The sequence below is a fragment of the Labeo rohita genome, chromosome 23, assembly GCF_022985175.1.
Source record: "Labeo rohita strain BAU-BD-2019 chromosome 23, IGBB_LRoh.1.0, whole genome shotgun sequence".
Classification (NCBI taxonomy): Eukaryota; Metazoa; Chordata; class Actinopteri; order Cypriniformes; family Cyprinidae; genus Labeo; species Labeo rohita.
In genome coordinates, this window is record NC_066891.1 from 13488326 (window position 1) to 13512995 (window position 24670).

At 35.5% G+C, this 24670-nt stretch overlaps 2 protein-coding genes across 3 annotated transcripts; both read left to right on the forward strand.

The window, feature by feature from the left end:
* The first annotated feature begins 155 nt into the window (after positions 1 to 155).
* Positions 156 to 9918, forward strand: troap (trophinin associated protein). Of its 2 annotated transcripts, none has more exons than XM_051095791.1 (18): positions 156 to 275; positions 453 to 526; positions 2270 to 2483; positions 2812 to 3325; positions 3460 to 3590; positions 4262 to 4307; positions 4385 to 4524; positions 4620 to 4683; positions 5108 to 5217; positions 5302 to 5365; positions 5925 to 6055; positions 6756 to 6825; positions 6902 to 6969; positions 7166 to 7264; positions 7358 to 7465; positions 7562 to 7832; positions 9283 to 9458; positions 9553 to 9918. In XM_051095791.1, exons 2-18 carry the CDS (start codon positions 471 to 473, stop codon positions 9625 to 9627), a joined length of 2337 nt encoding a protein of 778 aa, XP_050951748.1. In that variant the 5' UTR covers positions 156 to 275; positions 453 to 470; the 3' UTR covers positions 9628 to 9918. The 2 variants fall into 2 exon arrangements, with proteins under 2 accessions (XP_050951748.1, XP_050951749.1); XM_051095792.1 differs by having other exon boundaries at positions 3484 to 3590.
* A 569-nt stretch (positions 9919 to 10487) lies between these two features.
* Positions 10488 to 23650, forward strand: pfkma (phosphofructokinase, muscle a). The gene is made up of 22 exons (XM_051097030.1): positions 10488 to 10680; positions 11324 to 11397; positions 12233 to 12310; positions 13582 to 13771; positions 14225 to 14390; positions 15636 to 15680; positions 15846 to 15954; positions 16141 to 16236; positions 16345 to 16437; positions 16524 to 16649; positions 17844 to 17908; positions 18019 to 18082; positions 18259 to 18405; positions 18584 to 18654; positions 18726 to 18813; positions 18907 to 19059; positions 20678 to 20842; positions 20929 to 20990; positions 21160 to 21271; positions 21366 to 21465; positions 23139 to 23244; positions 23339 to 23650. Exons 1-22 carry the CDS (start codon positions 10590 to 10592, stop codon positions 23490 to 23492), a joined length of 2355 nt encoding a protein of 784 aa, XP_050952987.1. The 5' UTR covers positions 10488 to 10589; the 3' UTR covers positions 23493 to 23650.
* The last annotated feature ends 1020 nt before the right edge of the window (positions 23651 to 24670 follow it).

Sequence of the window (24670 nt, forward strand, 5' to 3'; positions counted from 1 at the left end):
ATGCAATGAACGGCATAAACGGAATTGGTCACGTGATTTAAAGCCGCATTTCTGTTGCCATAGTGGAGTCAATGGCGGTCTGCGATTGGCTAACGCCACGGCTCCGTCAGCCAGTCAAAATGCGCGCTTTTTACAAACTACTCCGGAAGTCAGTGCGCTAGTGTTGTTTTCTAGAGCCTGGGCTAGTTGAGACAGGCTTGGTGTGGAAAGTCCTGTAGCTTTGAAAACAACCGAAAAAGCTGCAGTTTTTGGATACAGCTTAAGCCCAGGTCTTGGTACGTATGTGTGGGTTAGTAAAAGTATATTCCTGCCGTTTAATTCAATAACTTTATATATACTAACTTAGTACTCCGAGCTTGCGTATTCGAAGTCACTGATGCTGTATACTGCTGTTGTCATATAGTAGTATCGTTTTCTAGAAATTTCTTCGTTAAGGAACGTTTTGTTTTTAGGCACTGAACCCTCTCGAGATGGCGTCCTCTAACCCTCTGAGACCCCAGAACAGAAGTCAGCAGGATCAAGGAGGGTGAGTGAAATGGTCATGAATATTTATATCAGCTTTGTCTTCCACAAGTAACCGTGCACACGTCTCTGTCTTGCCTCTTTAATTGGTTTAAATTATGCATTTGACGAGAACTATTAATTTTGTTTTGAGGAATTTTAGGTACCTCTCACTACACCTGTCAAGAAATATACATTCCACATTTCATTCAATAATAAATTAAATAGAACAAAAAATTACAGATAATTTACTCACCCCTTGTCATCCAAGATGCTCATGTCTTTCTTTCTTCAGTCGTAAAGAAATTATGTTTGAGGAAAACATTTGAGGATTTCTCTCCATGGAGTGGACTTCTACAGTGCCTGCGTGTTTCAACTTCCAAAGTGAAGTTTAAATGCAGCTTCAGGGCTTTAAATGATCCCAGATGAGGAAGAAGGGTCTTATCGAGCGAAACAATTGGTTATTTTCTTTTAAAAAAAAAAAGGTAATTTATATACTTTTTAACCTTAAATGTTTGTGTTGTCTAGCTCTGCGTGTACTCTGTGTGTTAAGACAGTAAGGGTAGGTTGAAAAACTCCCATCTCATTCTCTTCTCCAACTTTAAAATCGTCCTACATCACTGTTTTTTGTAAAGGCCATTTGATCTTTGCACGTTCACTTTGTAAACACTGGGTCGGGTCACTACTTCAGTGATGTAGGACAATTTTGAAGTTAGAGGAGAAAATGAGATGGGATTTTTTCGACATACCCTAAGTGTCATGAACCGGAATACACAGAGTTCACGCAGAGCTAGACAAGACGAGCATTAGAGGTTAAAAAGTGTATAAATTGTCTTTCGCTAGATAAGGATGGGATTGTGTAGAGCCCTTTGAAACTGCATTTAAACTGTATTTTGTAAGTTTAAACTTGCGGGCACCATTGAAGTTCATTATGTGGATTGAAATCATGAAATGTTTGCCTCAAAAAACAATTTCTTTTCAACTGAAGAAAGAATGATATGAAAATCTTGGATGACAAGGGGGTGAGTAAATTATCTGTAAATTTTTGTTCTCAAAGTAAACTTCTCCTTTCATTACTGTAATGGATCTGGTTTCCTCTTTTCTCATAGCTTAACGATTCATTAATCCATTTATTTTATAATTAATCTTTTTTTTTTTTCAGATTTTATTTTCACTTTTGAACTGTGGCATAAACAGAAAAAAATACAAAACACAAATCTTACACAACTTGTTGCACAAGACAAAAAAAAAAGAATGGGATTATACAGGATATCATAGTTATTACAGTAAAACTTCACTCAAAGAGAATCCATCCGGTCTATTGAAGTTTGTTCCATATAATTTTATGAAATGCTTTACTTTTATTTCTTAACCAGTATGTTAATTTTTTCAAGGGTACACAGTTATTAACCTCACATAACCACAGACTTACAGGAATAACAGTATCAGATTTCAGATCAGATTTTGCTTCGTAACATTTTTTTTAGGATAGGAAAAAAACACCTGTCAAGATATGTCAATGCCACAATTTATTTATTTAATTATTTAAAATAAATAAATAAATGTTTAAAATGATCAGAGTTTGCACTGTAACTTTTTTTTCTTCAGGACAATTAAATACATTTTACCTTTACTTTTTTTTTTTTTTTTTTAAACCAATAATAATCAGTTTAATGACTAAATATTTCATTTAAGTATCAAAACTGAATAAACGTACAGTGATGCTATGGTGTTGATTTCATTAACCATTTATTTTTAATGCCATTAGGGTCTTGAAACATCAGGAGTTTAAGTCAAAAAGTGCTTCCTCGAAAAGAGGATCTGAGAATTTGGACCCCAATGCTTCTGCTGAAAATGGAAAAGGAGTCAGCAAACTCAAAGGGGTCAGCAGGCTTCCTGTTCTTGCCAAATCTCTGCAACCGGCTCTAAGTGAACTCTCCCAAAATCCCAGTCACAACAGATGGGAACAGAGGCCTCTTACAGTAAGGATACCAAATAAGTGTTACCTTAGTATTATTTATATACTCTTATATGTTTATGAATATTTATTAGTTTTTTATTTTTTAGATTTCCAGTTTTCATTTTAAGTTTAAGTTATTTTTGTGATGTGCTTTTGTCATTTATTTTTTTATTTAAAAAGAAAAACATTTCTATATAGCTTTAATGTATTATTTTCGTTTCTTTTTTAGTTTTAGTAATTTTAATACTTTTAAAAACAAACAAACAAACAAAAACAGACTAGAGATGTTTCCTTATCTACCAGAAGTTTAAGTTGTGACATAATGATTTCTTTTTTTTATTTGTCCTCAGAGTAAAGCTCAGAAAAAAAGGACCTGCACCAAACCTGTCCCTTTCAATCTGTCCCAGTCACGCACACACAGTCAACGAAATACTGGCATTCCCCAAGAAAAACCACCCATGACGCATTCTACCCGACTGACACCAGGGGCAAAAGTGAGGAACTTGAATCATAGTGCCAAAACTGAAACTCCAAGCCATAAAGCTACAACACCAGGTGTCCTCAGGGCTCAGGCCAACAGTTCACAGCGGCTGCAGCCTGGTAGTCATGTAGAAAACTCAGTGTCAAATAAAGACTCCACTGATGTTCACCCACCTTCACATAAATCCGGACACAGCAGTCACACTGATTTAAGTTCACGTTTAGGTAGCATCACTCTTGTACCATCTAAGCTTCCTGAAGACTCAGTTTTGAGTCATTTATGTAAAACATCGCTCAGTAAAGTAGTTGTTAATTTTGATAATCAAGAACCAAAGGACAAGCAGTGTTTCCCATCAACTACACAAAGCCATGTAAGCGTTAAAGGTAAGTGACATAATGGCAGATTATTTCTTATTGTGTTGTCAATGTCAATGTTCAGTTTCGATCTCAACAGTGTTCATGGTTTTTTAATTTAGCCACTGGTTGATTATAATTGATGTATGTAAATATGAGTACAGGATCGTCGTCAAATCTTTCATCAGCTGTGCACAGTGTCCTCCCATGTGAGGGATCGAATACTTTTGGAGCACAAAACATGATGCCACGTTTATCTACCTGCCCCCCCGGACCAGGAACCTCCAATAATCTGGTTAGAAATTGTAGAAAACCTTAAAGGAGAAGTTCACTTCCAGAACCAAAAATGTACAGATAATTTACTCACCCCCTTGTCATCCAAGATGTTTATGTCATTTTCTTCAGTCGTAAAGAAATAGTTTTTTGGTGCCTGTGAGTTTGTAGGAAGATTTTGAAGTTGGAGAAGAAAATGAGATGGGAGTTTTTTGACATACCCTAACTGTCTTGAACCGGAATATACAAGAGTACATGCAGAGCTAGACAAGACCAGCATTTGAGGTTTAAAAAGTATAGATACTGCGATTTAAATTTAGATATATTTTTTTATATTTTAAATATATATATTTTTTTAAACGATCGCTTCACTGGGCAAGATCCTTCTTCCTTGGCTGGGATTGTTTAAAACCCTTTGAAGCTGCATTTAAACTGCATTTTGGAAGTTAAAACTCAAGGGCACCATAGAAGTTCACTATATGGAGAGAAATCCTGAAATGTTTTCCTCAAAAAACAAAATTTCTTTACGACTGAAGAAAGAAAGACATGAACATCTTGGATGACAAGCGAAATTATTTGTAAATTTTTGTTCTGCAAGTGAACTTATACTTTAAATCTTACACTGACTCTTCATGATGATCATGACCATTTTCTTTTCAGTCTAGTATGTACTCATGTATTTTGATCTTTTAGCCTCAAAGAGTGGTGAAGAAGAGTCGTGGCATTGATGTTACCACAGGTTAGTTGCTTTTCAAAGACTCAAACTTTTCTCATTGCTCACAGAATGTAAGCTTTTTATTTTCCTGTCATCTCAAGAAAAAGCCAGGCTGTTTTCCCCTGACCCATCAGCGCTACGTAGTATTCTACAGAGTGATGGAACGAGACAGGGAGAGCATGTTGGAGCAACACCCAGAGCATCAACCTGTCCTACTGGCAGAGGAACTTCTATTTATTCAGTAAGTGCAATATTTTATTTCTAAATGGTCTGTTTAGGCAGAATATTTTGTGAAATAGAAGAACTGATTCTTAATAGTGACCTTATCCAACTTAGGCTCAAAGAATACCTGCCAAAAAGACTCAAAAAGAAGCTCCAGTAGAGGCTAAAAGCCCTACAGGTATGTATTTTGCTTTTTTGTGACATCAACAGCACTTATGGGTGGGCGATATGACCAAAACCTTATATCACAACATGAGTCATTTTATTTCACTGTAATAATATATATCACAATATAGTTATTTTGGCTTTATAAAGTCTTTATATAGTCTTTAAATTTCATGATTCTTGTCACCGGTGTCAATATCACAAAAACTAATACTAGTCTAAATTTAAAGTTTTTAATTTTAAAAACTCACATCATCAATAAACGGTTGTGCTGCTCATTAAATAATCCTCTTATTTAAGGATTTTTTTTTTTTGATGAATAGAAAACAATTTAAAAAAGTTCAAAATTAAAAGTTCTGAATCAACAGAATAAAAGAGTTAAAGATTAAGACTTAACAAATTGTGTTCATTAATCTGTGTATGGTTTGTACCTGCAGGAAGTGCCTTCTCTCCTGATCCATCAGCGCTACGTGGTATTCTACAGAACAATGGAGCAACACCTCATGCACCGACTGGCCTTACGGGCAGACCAACTTCTATTTATTCAGTAATGCTCAGTTTACATTTGTTGTCTTAAATTTTGAATTTGGAATGCTAAAAAATAAGGTTTGAAATGCCTTGTTCACTTCAGGCTCAAAGAGTGCCAGTTAGGAAGCCTAAAACAGATGAATCAGCAGCTGTCAAAGCTCCTGCAGGTAATCTAGCCCATTTAATTTTGCATTAAATGAAGTGTATACTCTTAAAAATGAATAATTGTATTCAACAAGGATACATCAAAAGTAACAGTAATGACATTTAAAATGTTATAAAGAAATTCTTTTAAACAAATATTGTGCTTTTGAACATTCTATTCATCTGAGAATTCTTAAAAAACAAAAAAAACATAATGGGTTGCACAAACATTCAACATTGAATGCAACAATCAGCATATCAGAATGATTTCTGAAGGATAATGTGAGTAAAGACTGAAGTAATGTCTGCTGAAAATTCTGCTTTGTCATCACATGAGTAAATTATATTTTAAAAAATATTAAAATAGAATTTCTATTGAAAAATGTACCCTTTTTTTGGCAGTATTTTGGTTTTACTGCATTTTGATCAAATAAATGCAGCAAGTTGGGTGTAAGAGATTTACACTTTGAACACTAGTGTATGCTGATATGTTACAGATGCTTATAGACTATTATTATGCAGTGCTTTTTTCCCCATAGGATTGATATGAATGTCATGTTATCCACAAACATCTTCCTTTAGGAAATGCTGTGTCCTTCTCCCCTGACCCTGCCGCCCTACGCAGTATTCTGCTGAATGAAGGTGTGAAGGCTGGCGGAGCAACACCTAGAGTTTCCACCTGTCCAACTGGCAGAGGAACCTCCATTTACTCAGTGAGTTTGTTCAGATGGATTCTTTCTTGAATTTCTTTCTTCAGTCGTAAAGAAATATTTTTTTGAGGAAAACATTTCAGCATTTTTCTCCATATAGTGGACTTCTATGGTGCCCTGAGTTTGAACTTCCAAAATACAGTTTAAAGGTGGCTTCAAACGATCCCAAATGCTGTTGTAAACAATCCCAGCCGAGAAAGAAGGGTCTTATCTAGCGAAACAATTGGTTATTTTCATAAAAATAATACAGTTTATATACTTTTTAATGTCAAATTGTCGTCTTGTCTCACTCTGTCTCACTCTGCCTGAACTCAGTTTTTTTCCGGTTCATGACCGTTAGGGTGTGGACTTCCTCAACTTCAAAATCGTCCTATATTGCAGTTTTACCTTTTTGGTTAAGGGTGTTTGATCTTTGTATGCTCACTTTGCAAAGACTGGGTTGATACTTCTGCAGTGATGTAGGATGATTTTAAATGATTTTTGAAGTTGAGGGAGAAAACAGTTTTTCACATACTCTAACTGTCTTGAACCAGAATACACAGAGTTCAGGCAGAGCAAGACAAGACGAGCATTTGAGATTTAAAAAGTATTAAATTAATTTTTTTTTAATGAATATAACCGATCGTTTCGCTAGATAAGACCCTTCTTCCTCAGCTGGGATCGTTTGAAGGTGTTTTGCATCATGTAACCTTCTTTACTCCAGGCCCAGAGAGTCCCAGTGAAGAAGAATAAGCCTGAAGCCGTGGCAGCAGCAGCAACAACAACATCTCAGTGTAAGTTTCTGTAATGTTTCTTCCCCTTCATCATGTTTTCGACCCTGTAAACCACTGTTTCTCTGCTGTGGTGCAGGTGCAAATAGAACACCAGTGATGAAGTGGACACCGCAGCGGGTCCCAAACACCAAACCCCAATCACTGGTGAGTGTTTTCTTGTCTAGTCTCACTGTTTTACACAGTGTCCATTAGCATAAATTATTAAAGTGGTTTTAAACCCAAACTTCACAATTCAAGGCTATGATAAGTCTTCAGTATCTTCTGTTTTTTCTTTCTGTGTGTGTGATCTGCTTTGAAACTATTTGTATCCCAGGTTAATGTTTACTGTTTCTATTTACAGAGGAAACTTTGTACTACACAAAAGATGTCCAGTTTACGGGGCTCCCCAGGTTTGCGTGAATCCCACGACCCCAGTACTGGTCTCTTGGTGTGCCAGGAGGTAAAACAGTCCCATGATGCAGAACCCTTGGAATTTTTTTTTTTACTTGATCTACATGATAAAGGTTAACACTGGGTGCTGATTGTGTTATAGGGGGAGGATGTTGTTCAGAGGTTATTTGAGGACCAAGAGCAGACAGATGATGACCAGATAAACCAAAATGGCATTACTTCACAGGAGTTACTGAACAGCCACCAAAGTGTATGATTGATTTAACTGTAAAACATCATTTTTTGCATCACTGGTCAATTTCCTGATGGCCTAAAAGTAATCTCACATGGTCTTCTCCTCATACAGGCTAAAGCACAGTCAACAATTAAAGACAATTCTGAGAACGAAGGCAAGAAAACAGCTCAGCCTTTCATACAAGCAGCACACAGAGGGTCAGTCATTGTTTTCTCATCAAGCAAAAGACTTGGGCCAGAGCGGTCTCAGGATACTCTGAAGACTCTGCAGCTCTGTGAAGGCCAGCTTACATCCCATAACGCATTACCACTGCAATCAGACCAAAGCAGTGGATCACAGATCAATCCCAGTTTAGACCTGCCTAAAGAAAGCCTATCAAAAGGTAACCATTCCATCCAAAGTGAACCTAATTTTAACCTTTTTGTAACAAGTACTATTTTTAAATGACAACATTGGTCCAATGTTGTAATTAATGATCCTTAAGCAGATATTTTACATGTCCTGACTTATAAAGGATTCGTTTACTTCCAGAAAGAAAATTTCCTCATAGTTTACTCGCCCCATGTGATCTAAGATGTTCTTGTCTTTCTTAAGTCGAAATGAAATTAAGGTTTTTAAGGAAAACATTCCAGGATTTTTCTCCATATAGTGGACTTCAATGGGAGCCAATGGGTTGAAGGTCTAAATTGCAGTTTCAATGCAGCTTCAAATGGCTCTACCAGATTCCAGCCGAGGAATAAGGGTCTTATCTAGCGTAACAATCATTCATTTTCTTAAAAAAAAAAAAAAAAAAGTTAATTTCTATGCTTTTTAACCACAAATGCTCATCTTGCACTACACTGTAAAAAACTATTTGTTGAGTCAACTTAAAATTGCAGCCGAGTAAAAAGTTATTTTAAGTTCAGTCAACTCAAAGTTTAATCAACTTGTTAAGTTGTACTGAGTGACAACTTGTATATTTGAGTTGATTCAACTTAAAATTTTAAGGAAGCTGGGCAACAAGCCTAGGTTTTAAGTTTAACAAACCTAATTTTTAGTTTAGTCAACTCAAATATCTAAGTTGTGACCTAGTACAACTTAACATTTCAAGTTGACTAAACTTATTTGAGTTGACTGAACTTAAAATCAAGGCAGCAGGGTAACAAATTATTTTAAGTTGACTTCAGTTGTGGTTTTTTATTTTTTTTTTTTTACACAGTGAAGCTCTGCGATGCGCATCTGTGACTTCAAGCATTACGTAATCATGTTGAAAAGGTCACACGTTATATAGACATCCGTACCAACCCAGAGTTTACAAAGCGAATGTGCAAAGAAAGTCAAACGTCCTTTAAAAAAAAGGTAAAACAACTATGTCCAGTGATTTTGAAGTTGGAGGAGAAAATGAGATGGAGTTTTTCGATCTACCCTACCATTCTGAACCGGAGAACACAGATGAACTAACCATGTGTGACTTTTCCAGCGTGATTACATAATGTGTGAAGTCATGAATGTGCATCCTAGAGCTAGTGCAAGGTGAGCATTTGTGGTTAAAGTATATACATTTTTATTTTCTTTTTGGAAAATGGCTGATTGTTTCGATAGATAAGACCCTTATTCCTCGGCTTGGATCGTGTTGAGCCCTTTGAAGCTGCATAGAAACTGCACTTTGGACCTTAAACCTGTTGATCCCCATTGAAGTCCACTATATGGAGAAAATCCTGGAATGTTTTCCTCAAACCTTAATTTTTTTTTTTTTTTTGACTGAAGAAAAAGACATGAATACCTTATTCTGGAAGTGAACTAATCTGTAGAAGTGCATACTGCACTAAATGTATTCCCACATCTGTCTGTAGCTCCTACTGTCACGCACTCTACCGCTGTGTCTGCTCTGCGACGGCGTCATATTCCTCTGGAGGAGATGTTTCTGGATGATGAATGTGCTACGTATACTTCTCGCCTGCTGTCCTGCCCACTGCAGCCTCGCTGTGGCAACCCGGTGGCCACCACACTTCTGTTTCAAGACTCTACAGTGAGTAATGACTGTGTTTTGAAATGTGCACACTAAACTGCTGGTCAAGTTGAATAGCTGTTGATGCATATTGTTTTCTCTGTCTTCCCTACAGTGTTTTTTACCCATTGGCCTGTCCTCTCCTGTACGTCTGAGTCCAGTCCCTTCAGGTTCCTCTATCAGAGCATAAAGACAGATATCCCACAACACATTGCACATGCCAGTCTGTGTATGTAAGACTGTCTGAAACAGTATTTCTAGTTGCACTTGATACGAAATGTCATTCAGTCAGATGTATCTGGCTACAGATTCCACGAGCAGCAAAGTGTTGGACGAACACAATATTTGGTGGGATTCACTGAATGCAAAATCTCTAAATATTGAACACTTTCATTATTTTTACACTGAACTTGTCACTTACTGGAAACACTGTGTGCTTTCCCCTTGTCTCTTGTATGAAGTGTATAATAAATGTGTATATATAAACACCACAGTTTTACATTCGGTTTTATTATAACTTTTAGTTGTTTTTTTTCCCTGAATTATACTATTGCAATGTTTTAGATGTATGCAGTCATTTAATATTATTTGGTGCTGAAGCTTTAAAACACTTTAAAAAAACAAACAAAAAAAAAAAAATTCATTAAGAATATTCTTATTTTGAAGAGTGAAATATCTGAATTTCATTTTTTTTTTTAATTATATAAAATTATATAAAAGTATATTATATAACAAATGATTATATATATATATATATATATATATATATATCAAAAAGCCACATTTAAATAAATTAGTTATTAATAAAAATAAATTATTATAAATTAATATTCAAATAAAACATGATATTAAGACTGTTTATGTAACATTGTGACATGTTGAACTTGTTGATCTTTATTTTTCTTATTAAGTATGTAACCTTTGCTGTGTAATTCAAGTTGATATTTTATATTTAGCTGAGTCAGGGGTTGTGTGACTGCCGCCTCCATGTTTGTGAAATTATATCCAAGGGGTGGGCACAAATTGCTAGAGCACAAGTCCTATTAAACCCTTCCCTCTGGAGCCCCTTGCTTTGAGAGACAGCGCAAACACGTCTTTCATTTGCCTCCTTTTCCAATTCCGTCTACCACCAATTTCTGGAATACCTGAATCATGGCTAATATAAACACAACCGGGGTCGATCCAACAAAGATGGGGGTTGGTCGGGCCATTGCTGTACTGACGTCAGGTGGTGATGCCCAAGGTAAGCAGAAAGTATCTGCCTCTTAGATTTAGTGCTAGTCACTATGGTTTGCTCCAGGAAGGCATTCAAAGTAATGCCTGTATTGATAATTAAATGATAGTGAATTAGGTGCAATTTTTGCACTATGGTTGTATATTTAAGGTTTTCCCCCTAAGATATAGTATTTATATTGTTATAGATCTATCTGTCTATCTATCTATCCATCCATCCATCCTGTTGAGAAACAGAATGTAACAAGAATAATGTACTGACAAAAAAGTTTTCCACAGTATTTTGATTTGCTCTGGTCCTTTAAGGTCAATGCTCTTGTAGCCTTTAGCTTTAGCCTGTAGCTCTTGTCCCTGTCTTCCTATTTCCATAATTGAAGGCTAAATTTATCTCTAGTGACCTTTTTCTGAAATGACACGAGGTTACGGAGAGTGGCAGGCTTTTCCACAGCTGCACACTGTTGAAACTAGAGACAGTGAACTGCATTTGTGCACAACACCATCTGAACACCTTCAGCTTTAGTGCTGAGCTCACAGAATTAAGTCATCTCAGACACTCTTGTTCACGCCATTCCACAATGTGGTCAAGTGTAGCCTTTCATACCTCTATAGTTAAAGATATGATGTGAAGAAAGATGTTTTCTTGTCTATTGCAGGGATGAATGCAGCTGTGAGGGCCACTGTCAGAGTCGGCCTTTACACTGGAGCCAAAGTCTTCTTTGTGCATGAGGTACGTTATCATTTATAAAACTTGATTTTGATTAGTTGAGCCGTGGTTGAAGCTTTTGTAAATTACTCTACAAACATACACCTTTGTTTATGTCTGTGTGTTGCTCAGCAACCACTTTGTTGCAAGCACAACCGTTTCTGAGAAACTACATTGTTTGGCAGAAAAATAATGTTTTTATTATATGTGACCCTGGACCACAAAACCAGTCAAAAGTAGTACGGGTATATTTATAGCAATAGCCAAAAATTGCATGGGTCAAAATGATCGATTTTTCTTTTATGCCAAAAATCTAATAGTAAGTATAGATCATGTTACATTACGACATTTTGTACATTTTTCTACAGTAAATAAATCAAAACGTAATTTTTGATAAGTAATATACATTACTAAGAACTTCATTTGGACAACTTTAAAGGCGATTTTCTCAATATTTAGAATTTTTTGCACCCTCAGATTTCAGAGTTATTCATAACAAACATACATCAAAAGAAAGCTTATTTATTCAACTTTCAAATGATGTATAAATCTCAATTTCAAAAAACTGTCCCTTATGACTGGTTTTGCGGTCCAGGATCACATATCATTACACTTTTGCTCAATTTTACAAACTGCTCTGTTTTATTTAGTGAAACCTTAATACGTAAATGGGGAAAAATGTTTTATAAAAGTAATAAGCCCCGTGAAGCCGTGGTTTACAACGAATTTATAACAGCTAAGGGGCTTTAGATATTATAAATTCACTGTAAACCACGGCTTATTGCTTTATTATAAGAATGCTAACAAAAGTGTCCATGCCAATCACATCTGTTAACAATGTTGTTTATGTCATGTGCAGGGCTATCAGGGATTGGTTGATGGAGGGGATCACATCCGTCCCGCTACATGGGAGAGTGTGTCCATGATGCTACAGCTGGTGCGCCTTCAGATGCTAGAATTTATTCAATTCAGTTTATTATTTCTAGCATACTAGAGTTTTAATTTAAACTTTTAAAAGGGATAGTTCACCCCAACAATGAAAATTCCATCATTAAAGGAGAAGTCCACTTCCAAAACAAGGTTCACATATAATGTAATCTTTTTCTTTCTTCAGTCGTAAAGAAATTATGTTTTTTGAGGAAAACATTTTGCCATTTTTCTTCATATAATGGACTGGTATGGTGCCCCGATTTTGAACTTCCAAAAAGCAGTTTAAATGCATTTTCCAACAATCCCAAATGCGGTTGTAAACAATCCCAGCCGAGGAAGAAGGGTCTTATCTAGCAAAACAATCGGTTATTTTCATTAAAAAAAAATAAAATTTAAATACTTTTTAATCTCAAACGCTCGTCTTGCCTTGTTCTCTCTGAACTCTGTGTATTATGGTTTAAAACAGTTAGGGTATGTCGAAAAACTCCAATCGTATTTTCTCCCTCAACTTCAAAAATCATTTTAAAATCATCTTACATTGCTGCAGAAGTACCGACCCAGTCTTTGCAAAGTGAACATGTAAAGAAGATCAAACACCCTTAACAAAAAAGGTAAAACAGCGATATAGGACGATTTCGAAGTTGAGGGAGAACATGAGGAGTTTTTCGACATACCCTAACTGTCATGAACCGGAACAAAAAGAGTCCAGGCAGAGTAAGACAAGACGAGCGTTTGACTTCTTTTTCAGCTGGGATCGTTTACAACCGCATTTAAACTGCTTTTTGGAAGTTCAAACTCGGGGCACCATACCAGTCCATTATATGGAGAAAAATGCTGAAATGTTTTCCTTAAAAACATAAATTCTTTACAACTGAAGAAAGAAAGACATGAACATCTTGGATGACAAGGGGGTGAGTACATTATATGTGAATCTTCGTTTTGGAAGTGGACTTCTTTAATTACTCACCCTCATGTCGTTCCAAACCTGTAAGACATCCATTCGTCTTTGGAACACAAATTGAGATCTGAGAGCGTGCATAGACAGCAATCCAACTGAAACGTTCAAGGTAGTAAGGACCTCGTTAAAATAGTCCATGTGACAACAGTGGTTACTTTCTGACCCTGCAAGCTCTCGGATTTCATCAAAAATATCTTAATTTGTGTTTTGAAAATGAACAGAGGTCTCACTGGGTTTTTAATGACAGAATTTTCATTTTTGGCTGAACTATCCCTTTATGTAGTGTTGTGACTGTCTGTTGTCCTTGTGTCTGTCTGAAGGGCGGTACAGTCATTGGTAGTGCCCGCTGTAAGGATTTTCAGACCAGAGAGGGGCGTTTGAAGGCTGCCTACAATCTCGTCAAACTAGGTGTCACCAACCTTTGTGTAATTGGTGGTGATGGCAGTTTGACTGGTGCCAACATATTTCGCACTGAGTGGAGTGACTTGCTGAAAGATCTAATCAGCAAAGGTAAACAATCTGTACTGATGTGTTTTTTCCCAAAAAATTACAATTTTATTTCAATTTAAAAACTGTTTTCTGTTTGAATATACATTTTACATGTAATTGATTCCTGTAGTGGCAAAACTGAATATTTAGCATCCAATACTCCAGTCTTCAGTGTCACATGATCCTTCTCAAATCATTCTAATATGCTGATTTGCTGCTCACGAAACATTTCTATCATTATGCTTGTCAAGATACGCTGTTTTTTTTCTATTCTTTGAATAAAAAGAGAGAACTTTTTAAGAACATTATCTTTCATAAGATTACATGTCTTTACAGTAACTTTTGATCTATTTAATGTACCTTTACTGAATAAAAATATTAATTTCTTTAAAAAAATCTTCCTGTACCTCAAGCTTGAAACTTGAATAGGAATATACTGAACTGACTGGAGTCATATTCTCCATTTGTACACAGGTAAGATCACAAAGCAGGAGGCCGCGGCTTCATCTCATCTGAATATTGTCGGTATGGTTGGTTCTATCGACAATGACTTCTGCGGAACAGACATGACCATTGGCACAGACTCTGCCCTACATCGTATCATTGAGGTGGTGGACAGTATCACCACAACAGCACAAAGGTCACAAATATGTGCAGATATTTGCTATGATACACTACCAGTCAAACGTATTTGAACAGTAAGATTTTTAATGTTTTTTTTAAAGAATGAGAATTGCTCATTAAGCCTGCATTTATTTAAATATATGTGACCCTGGACCACAAAACCAGTCATAAGGGTCAATTTTTCGCTTTATACATCATCTGAAAGCTGAATAAACATTTTTTGTATATTAGTGTGGGACAATATTTGTCCGAGATACGACTATTTGAATAAATAGAATCTGAGGGTGCAAAAAAATCAAAATATTAAGATAATCACCTTCAAAGTTGTCCAAATGAAGCTCTTACTAATGCATATTACTAATCAAAAATTAAGTTTTGATATATTTACAGTACGAATTTTACTAAATATCTTCATGAAACATGATCTTTACTTAATTTCCTAATGATTTTTGGCATAAAAGAAAAATCAATAATTTTGACCTATACAATGTATTTTTGGCTATTGCTACAAATATACCCCAGCGACTTAAGACTGGTTTTGTGGTCCAGGGTCACATATTTTAAAATGTAATTTATTCCTGTGATCAAAGCTAAATTTTCAGCATCATTACTCCAGTCTTCAGTGTCACATGATCCTTCAGAAATCATTCTAATATGCTGATCTGCTGTTTAAGAAACTATTGTTATTATTATCATCAATATTTAAAACAGCTGAGTTCATTTTTTCAGGATTATTTAATGAATACACTACATCAAAAGCTTGGAGTCTGTATATTTTTTGGGGGGGAAAGAAATTATAGAAATTAATACTTCTATTGAACAAGGATGCTTTAAATTGATCAATAGTGATGATAAAGACATGTATATAATGTTAATTCAGATAAATGCTGTTCTTCTGAACTTTCTATTTATCAAAGAAACCTGAAAAAATTCTACTCAACTGTTTTCAAGATACTAATAATAATTGTTTTTTGAACAGCAAATCTTAGAATGATTTCTGAAGGATCACGTGACTGGAGTAATGATGCTAAAAATTCAGCTTTGAAATCACAGGAAAAAAATACATTTTAAAATATATTAATATAGAAAGCATTTATTTTAAATGGTAAAAAATATTTCCAAATGTTACTGTTTTTGCTGTACTTTGGATCAAATAAATGCATTGGTTTGGTGAGCAGAAGAGACTTCTCTAAAAAACATTAAAAATCTTATTTTGCTTTGGCATTTGTTCCTAAATTGTGACCTCTGCTCTCACCCACAGTCACCAACGTGCTTTCATCCTAGAGGTCATGGGAAGACACTGCGGGTAAGAATGTGATTCTATTTGTCTGATTACACACTGAAATGAACCCGTGTTCACTACAGAAAACCTAAGACTAAGATCAAATGGTTTATATGCTGGAATCTCACACTGAATTACCTGAAGTAAAGCTCACATTTCTTAAAGGATCCGTGTTTGTGTGTGTTTCAGTTACCTCGCTCTGGTTACTGCTCTTGCATGTGGGGCTGACTGGGTGTTTATTCCTGAGATGCCCCCAGATGATGGGTGGGAGGACCATTTGTGCAGAAGACTCACCGAGGTACAAAGAAAAATAGACGAAATGCAAGAAATACACAGACACAAAAATTATATAGTTGTCACGTAGTTCAACATCCTTGAAATACATTATCATTCAAAAAACAAAAAAGCTATCTTAAACAATTATATCTGGTTTTAGGCATATTTTGACTGGAAAACAAAACAAATTTTGTCTCTTTTCAAACAGACCAGGAACGCAGGTTCTCGTCTGAATGTGATAATTGTGGCTGAGGGAGCAATCAACAAAGAAGGGAAACCAATCACCTGTGACCAGCTAAAAGACGTAACTGAACTCCCAACCTTACTATACTTTCCAAAGACGCTCTAGCACAGTTTTATAACCACTGCCTTGATAAGTGCACTTTAATTATGCTTATCTCTTCTCATACAGCTGGTGACAAAGAGGCTGGGCTTTGATACCCGTGCCACTATCCTAGGACATGTGCAGAGAGGTGGCACCCCCTCAGCTTTTGACAGAGTGCTAGTTAGTAGTGCTTCTTCTCATTCCGTCAGATTTCAATAATCATTTTTATTTCATGTGAGTTTAAATGGGTGTTCATTGTATATTAGGGCAGTAGGATGGGTGTGGAGGCTGTAATGGCTCTGTTGGAAGCCACACCAGAAACTCCTGCCTGTGTGGTCAGTCTCTCTGGGAACCAGGCCGTCAGACTCCCCCTGATGGAGTGTGTGCAAGTGGTGTGTATACAGTACATACATTTTAGATATGATCTAGCTTCAGATTTAGAGTGATAGTCATTCTTTTTTGGCACTGTTTTGGATGTAAATAGATAGAAATCATCTTTACCTGCAGTATTGAGTGTTTTCACGACGCATCATCAATCGGCCATGTTGGAGGCACTGAACGTAAACACGCCACTGAACCGAACAAAACTTGCATGTTTTGCTAATTATTGCTGCTGAAAATGATCAATTATTGTCATGTTTGGGGCTGTACTAATCGGTCGGACCGGGAAAAACATTTTGAGTACTATGGAAGTTATAACAAATAAAGAAGAAGAGGAACAAAACACGTTTGTGATTGGCCAAACTGAACCAGGATTTCCAGAGCAAGAATCTTGACAACATTCATATTTGTTCTTAGCATTTCCTGTCAGGTAGGTGACATATTAAGCCAAAATCGTAATTAATACTGCTCGTAGGTATCTTTACCACGTATTAACTTTAGTTTGTCAAAATATTGTGCCCCTCCCTGCTTACTAATAACTTCTCTATATGATTTAGCAACTTCCCCACGTTTTTGGTGGTTTAGACAGCATAAATTAGCAGAACCGTGCAATCCATGCTACTGTTTACATCCGAGTGTCGCCACTATGGCCGCGCATCCGGGTAACTGACTAAATAGTGCAAACTCTCAGTCCTTCACGAGTTGCATGCAAAGTAACGAGCTGCTTCATCGCTGACAAACGATAGACATATGCAAGTTTTGTTTCTTACTTTGAATAGTAGGCAAATATTCATCTCATCCAGTCCTCAGTTTGTTTTCTGTCTTATAAAGACACCCTGTTACTATTTCGGTGTGCGAATCTGCTCCAAACGATTCAGTTTTAGTGAACTGTTCGAATGAATCAAACTGAATCATGAACCATGTAGTTCAAAACAGTGACTCGTTCGAGAATCTGTCGTCGATTGTTCTCATTGTGAGCAGATGAAGGAAAAAGAAAAACGCAAAACGATTGCTGTAATATTATCAGAAAAACATATTCTCAGATTATCAGAAAAAAAAGGTTGGTATACACTTATCACCGTTGAAAGACAAGGCTTTATACTCTTTTACTGGAGCAAAGTAGTATTTGCTTGGAGTACAAACGACGCTCCTGACTATGATATGTAATACTTATTATTAATTTTATTTATTTTTTCAAAATATAGACCAAAGATGTCACTGTTGCAATGAATGAGGGTCGATTTGACGAAGCTGTAAAACTCAGGGGAAGGTTTGTTTAGAAATGTCAAATTTTCTTCCTTTTTTTGGCAGTAAAATAAACTTGCATTGTATTGTTATTATTATTAAATGATTCAAAATCAAAAATGTCTGTCCTTGCAGGAGTTTTGAGAATAACTGGAACACATATAAGCTTTTGGCTCATGTGCGCCCCCCAGAGACAAAGGTGAGGAGATTCAAAAATGAAATAAAAAATAATAAATCATTTTAAATAATGAAATAAATTTTAATAAATAAATAAACCTGAGTATTCCTTATAACTCATTCATATTTTCTTATGTCTTGTATTTTTATTCTTATTTTTGTTATGTGTTTTTTCTTTGTACATCTTTTTTTCATCAGAGTAACATTAATGTGGCTATTTTGAATGTCGGTGCTCCCTGCGCTGGCATGAATGCAGCTGTACGTGCAGCTGTTAGGCTCGGCATCATCCAGGGTCACAACATGCTGGCTGTTCATGATGGCTTTGAAGGTCTGGCTGAGGGAAAGGTAAGCAGCATCAAACAACTGCGTACTGTTTTAATAAACAAAGTTTTTTCTTTCCACCAAAGGTGCGTTCATCTAATTTGTCTGACCTTACATTTGTAAATGGTAGATATGCTGTAGAGAGAGGGCATTAGATAGTCAATGTAGTGTTGTGATATTCTGTGTAACATCATGTTATTAGATTGAACCCATCACATGGAACACTGTTGGAGACTGGACAGGGAAAGGTGGCTCTGAGTTGGGAACCAAAAGGTACTGTAGATATTCTTTATCATCATTTATAGTTCTGCAGTATTTAAAGTTTCTCTGTTTTGTTTATGCAGAGTGCTACCTGGAAAGTATTTGGAGGAGATCAGCTTGAATATTGCCAAGTATAATATTCACGCTCTGGTCATCATTGGAGGATTTGAGGCAAGTGATGAAATATAATGATATATAATATACATTATAATGCCCATGTCCTGTTCTGTCCACATTCGGTCACATCAAAATTCCCATTTTCAGGCATTTTCAGGTGCGCAGGAGATGGTACAAGGCAGAGGAAGGTATGAAGAGCTGTGTATTCCCATGGTGATCGTTCCTGCTACTGTATCTAACAATGTGCCCGGCTCAGACTTCAGCATTGGCGCAGACACTGCCCTTAACACCATCACCACGGTTAGAAATACAGCACACACACTGTCTGCATATTAGGTATGCACAGTATTGAAATACCATACTGATTATCAGGCAATATTTTTAAATAATATAATTCATTTTAAAAAAAATTATTTAGATAATTATGTATATATTGATCTATTTATTTTATTTATTTATTTATTTTTTAACTTTTTGACAGAACCTTTAAAATCAATAATTTAACATTGTTTAAATATAATTAAACAACACTGTTAAATATAATTTTTAGCAAATCTTTTTAAAATTAATGTCTTTTTCATTATGTACACTGACATTCAAAAGTTTGGGATCAGTAAAATTTTTAATTTTATTTTAAAAAAGATTCTTATGCTCATCAAGGCTGCATTTGTTTGATTAAAAAATTCAGACAAAATTATTGCAGTTTAATGGTTTTATATTTAAAACAAATTCTGTGATGCAAAGCTTAATTTTCAGCATCATTACTTCAGTCTTTAGTGTCACATGATAAATTACGTAATATTTGTATTTATTTATTTATTTATTGGAACAGAACTAGTGATACTTTTTCAGGATTTTTAAGGAATAGAAAGTTCAAAAGAATTGTATTTATTCAAATTGTAATTTTTTGTAACATTATACACTACTGTTGAAAAGTTTGGAGCCATTCATTTTTGTGTGCGTGTAATTGCTGCTGAAAATTTTGCATTTCACCAGAGGAATTAATTATATTTTAAGGTACATCAAAACAGAAAATGGTTATTTTAAATTGTAATAATATTACACTTTTTTTCTGTTTATGATTAAATAAATGCAGCTTTTGTTAGCAGAAGAGCCCTTTTTAAAAGACATGAAAATCTTACTGATCCTAAAATTTCAAACGGTAGTGTACATTATAAAGTTCTGAGTCAATGTCTGAATTGACTTATAGCCTTTAAAATAACGTATTTTAAGGCAAGACACTACATGCAAAACTCTTTATTAATTACAGTACATACTGTATTCTCAATTTTTTTTTATCTTGCACTGAGCAAGAAATATCCGCTTCAGCAGAACTTACATACACCAAACTTTTATTCTATTTACATTCTAAAGGCTTTAATGGAGGAATTTGTTAATATATCCTTTACTGGACATATATTTAACATTTATGTTTGTAAAATAATTTTTTATTTACTGTCGGCAGTATTTATAAGTTAATGGAATGAAAAAAGAGATACTCAAAATCTTCTGTTAAAAAAAAATAAAAACTAAAAATAAAAAGTCAACAAAATGAAACTAATTTTTACCTGGCTTCATCCAAAGTTTAGATTTCTTTTCTGGACATTTATGCAAATTATTGGGTATTTAATTATATAATGCCTCATTTCAGAAATCTTGTAATACAAAACAATTATCTTAATGTACTGTGATTAATCGATTGAGATAAATATGATATGTGTATTTTTTTTTTTAATTCAGTTGCAATGTCTTGCCTGTTTTATTTTCCATTTATTTGAACAAAATGGCTATTTATTGGTTATTCATCTTAACATAATTATTGGCAGATCATCAGTATCGACCAGAATTGTAATACTGGTGCATCCCTAGCATATAGTTGTTCTCTAGTTGGCCATGTCCTCACATGAGGCTTCTGTAGACCTGTGACAGGATCAAGCAGTCGGCAGCAGGAACTAAGCGGCGTGTGTTCATCATCGAGACTATGGGAGGGTACTGCGGCTACCTGGCCACGATGGCAGGTCTCTCTGCAGGAGCTGATGCTGCATATATTTTTGAAGAGAAATTTGGCATCCGTGACTTGGAGGTAACAAACAACTCACATGCCAAAAGTATTAATGGATTAAACTGATCCATTCTGTTTGAGCTTCTCCAAATAACTGATGTTTGCAGAGAAATGTGGAACATCTTGTTGAGAAGATGAAGACCACCGTTAAGAGAGGCCTAATTCTTAGGTTTGTTATTCAGTGTTTGTAAATGTGAACACAAGTTTAATTGGTTTTTACTTTTGGGGTGAGACTTCCTGAATGGTTTCTGTCAACAGTATATTTAGCATGCACGAGCTACTACGGCAAACCACTGTAGAACATTAATAGTCAAACGCCTTTCAATTATGTCTTGCAGAAATGAAAACTGCAGTTCCAACTACACCACTGATTTCATCTTCAACCTGTATTCAGAGGAGGGAAAGGGTATTTTTGACTGTCGTAAGAATGTCCTTGGCCATATGCAGCAGGTTAGATGTAATAAACACTGTTAATTTTCATTGAAATCAATAATGCACATTTATTAGGTGTTGTATTTTGTCTTACAAATGTTTTTTTTTCTAGGGTGGCACGCCAACTCCTTTTGACAGAAACTTTGCTACCAAGATGGGTGCTAAGGCTGTTCTCTGGCTGACTGAGAAGCTGAAAGAGTGTTATAGACATGGTGAGTAACTATGCAATCTAATACAGGTGCATCTCAAAAAATTAGAATATAGTGAAAAAGTTATTGCAACTTATTTTAAAAACTGAAAACTATTCTAGATTCATTACATGTGAAGTGAAACATTTCAAAAGTTTTTTTTGTTTTCATTTTGATGATTAGAGCTTACAGCTCATGAAAGTCAAAAATCCAGTATCTCAAAATATTAGAATATTTACATTTGAGTTTCATTAAATGTCCATCCCTACAGTATAAATTCCGGGTATCTCGTTCTTTGAAACCACAATAATGAGGAAGACTGCTGACTTGCCAATGGTCCAGAAGACATCATTGAGAATCATTGACACCCTCCACAAAGAGGGTAAGTCTCAGAAGGACATTACTGAAAGAGGTGGCTGTTTACAGAGTGCTGTATCAAAGCATATTAAATGCAAAGTTGACTGGAAGGAAGAAATTGGGTAGGAAAAGGTGCACATCCAACAGAGATGACCGCAAGCTTGAGAAAACTGTCAAGCAAAGCTGATTTAAACACTTGGGAGAGCTGCATAAAGAGTAGAATGCAGCTGGAGTTAGCGCGTCAAGAGTCGCCACGCTCAGACGTCTTCAGGAAAAGGGCTACCAAACCACTTCTGAAACAGAAACAATGTCAGAAGCATCTTACCTGGGCTAAGGAGAAAAAGAACTGGACTGTTACTGAGTGGTCCAAAGTCCTCTTTTCAGATAAAAGTAAATTTTGAATTCATGTTGACATCATCATCCCAGAGTCTGGAGGAAGACTGAAGAGGCACATAATCCAAGCTGCTTGAAGTCCAGTGTGACGTTTCTGAAGTCAGTCATAATTTGGGGTGTCGTGACATCTGCTGGTGTTGGTCCACTGTGTTTTATTTAGTCCAAAGTCAATGCAGCCATCTACCAGGAGATTTTGAAGCACTTTATGCTTCCATCTGCTGACAAGCTTTATAGAGATGCTGATTTCCTTTTCCAGCAGGAAAACAGTGCCCACAGTGCCAAAACCACTTCCAAGTGGTTTGCTGACCATGGTATTGGCCAGCCAACAATCCTGACCTGAACCCCATTGAGAATCTATGGGATATTTTCAAGAGAAAGATGAGATAAAGTCGATCCAACAATATTCAGACGAGTTGAAGGTTCAGTAGTGCCTCAGCAGTGCCACAGGCTGATCGCTACCATGCCACACCTCACTGATGTTGTAATTCGTGCTAGGAGCAAGTAATTTGTGCTGCCGACCAAGTATTGAATGCATAAATGAACATACTTTAAAGAACTTGAACTTTTCTGTTTTGCAAATCTGTTTTTTGATTGATCTTAGGAAATATTCTAATATTTTGAGATACTGGATTTTTGACTTTCATGAGCTGTAAGCTCTAATCATCAAAATTAAAAACAAAAAACTTTCGAAATGTTTCACTTTACGTGTTATGAATCTAGAATATATAAAAGTTTCATAAAAGTATAAAATCTAGAATATGAAATAAGTTACAAAAAAAGAACTTTTTCATGATATTCTAATTTTTTGAGATGCACCTGTATGTCTTTATATTGTTTATTTTATTATTATTATTTATTTCCAACAATGAACTGCCGATGAAACATTATTCCTTGACTTAATCAATTATTTGTAACCAGAACTGCTTCCCTTTTGACTGTCTGTGCAGGGCGAATCTTTGCCAACACCCAAGACTCTGCGTGTGTGTTGGGCATGAGGAAGAGAGGACTGGTGTTACAGCCTCTGGCTGAATTAAAAGAAGAGACAGATTTTGAGTAAGAGTCTTCCATTATCATGTGCCATTTAATGGATGTGATTCCTAGGTTTGTGACCTTAACGAACTCCCTCATCCTTATCTCTTTTCCTCAGACACCGTATTCCGAAGAACCAGTGGTGGTTGAAGCTGAGGCCTATTATGAAGATCTTGGCCAAGTACAAGATTAGTCTGGACACCTCTGAACAAGCTCATATGGAGCATGTTATCAGCAAGAAGCCTCCAGTGCACATGACTCTCACAAAGTAATCATGAGCAAAAATGAGGACAGACAGATACAACGAACATGTGAAATGACTGAATTATTTATTTAAATTATTTGTTCATCTGTCTCTTCTTCTTTCATTTGTTTGTATTTATAGTATTTATAGTAATGCTATTACAATTAAAATAATCGTATTATTAAATGCCTTTGTTTTCTTTATACTTTTTTAAAAATATGGTTTAATTAAGGAGGAATTGAAAAAGCTGTCCGTATACCAGCATTTTGTAGTAACATGCATTTTAAGGGTTATGCACACATGCAACCACTTTTTTTATTTACAAGTATAAAAAGGAAGGGTGCTAAGGCTGTTCTCTGGCTGACTGAGAAGCTGAAGGAGTGTTATAAAGATGGTGAGGAACAATGCAGTCTACTTTTTTTTTTAGATTATTTAATATTTAATATTTACAGGCTTAAATGGCAATGCTGTATATCAGTCTGCACAAAATCACTGCTGCTTTCGGTATTTTTAATATTGCACTGTTTTCACTGTTTGTACAGGTGGTCGTCTTGTTGATATGGCCATTTTTTTTTATATATACTTCTGCAATATTTCTTGCAGAAGCTCTAAGATAATATATATTACCTCAGAACGTTTAAATCTTTGAGGATTATGCACACATGCAACCCCTATTTTTGAACCCATGCACTATTTTATCTGATTCAGAAACTGAATGAATATAAATTTCTTAGACATGAAAGATTAATTTCCTATATAAAAAAAAACTTTCAAACAATTCTTCAGTCAAAAGAATTATAGGATGTTCACCACCAGATATCAGTCATGTATTAATATACTTTTTCTTTAGACATAAAAGGTTCATTACCTACATGAAAAAGAAACTTTAATACTATTTCCCAGTCAAAAGAACTACAGTATGTTCACCACCAGATATCAGTCATGAATGAATCGTCCTCGACATGCTATTATACATCTGTATGTTTATTCATTCTCATCTATTATAGAAGAAAAAACAGATATTGTCTTATTTTAAATGTTTTGGTTGGGTGAAATGCTCCTTACACTCTTAAACTTTAAAACTGTTGATTAAGCCTTTGATTCATTAATATCTGCCTTAAAACGTCTGTTTGTTTGTTTTTGTTTTTGCACACAAAACTCACAGGGGATACATGCAACAGAAATACTGTTTGAAAGAACAATATG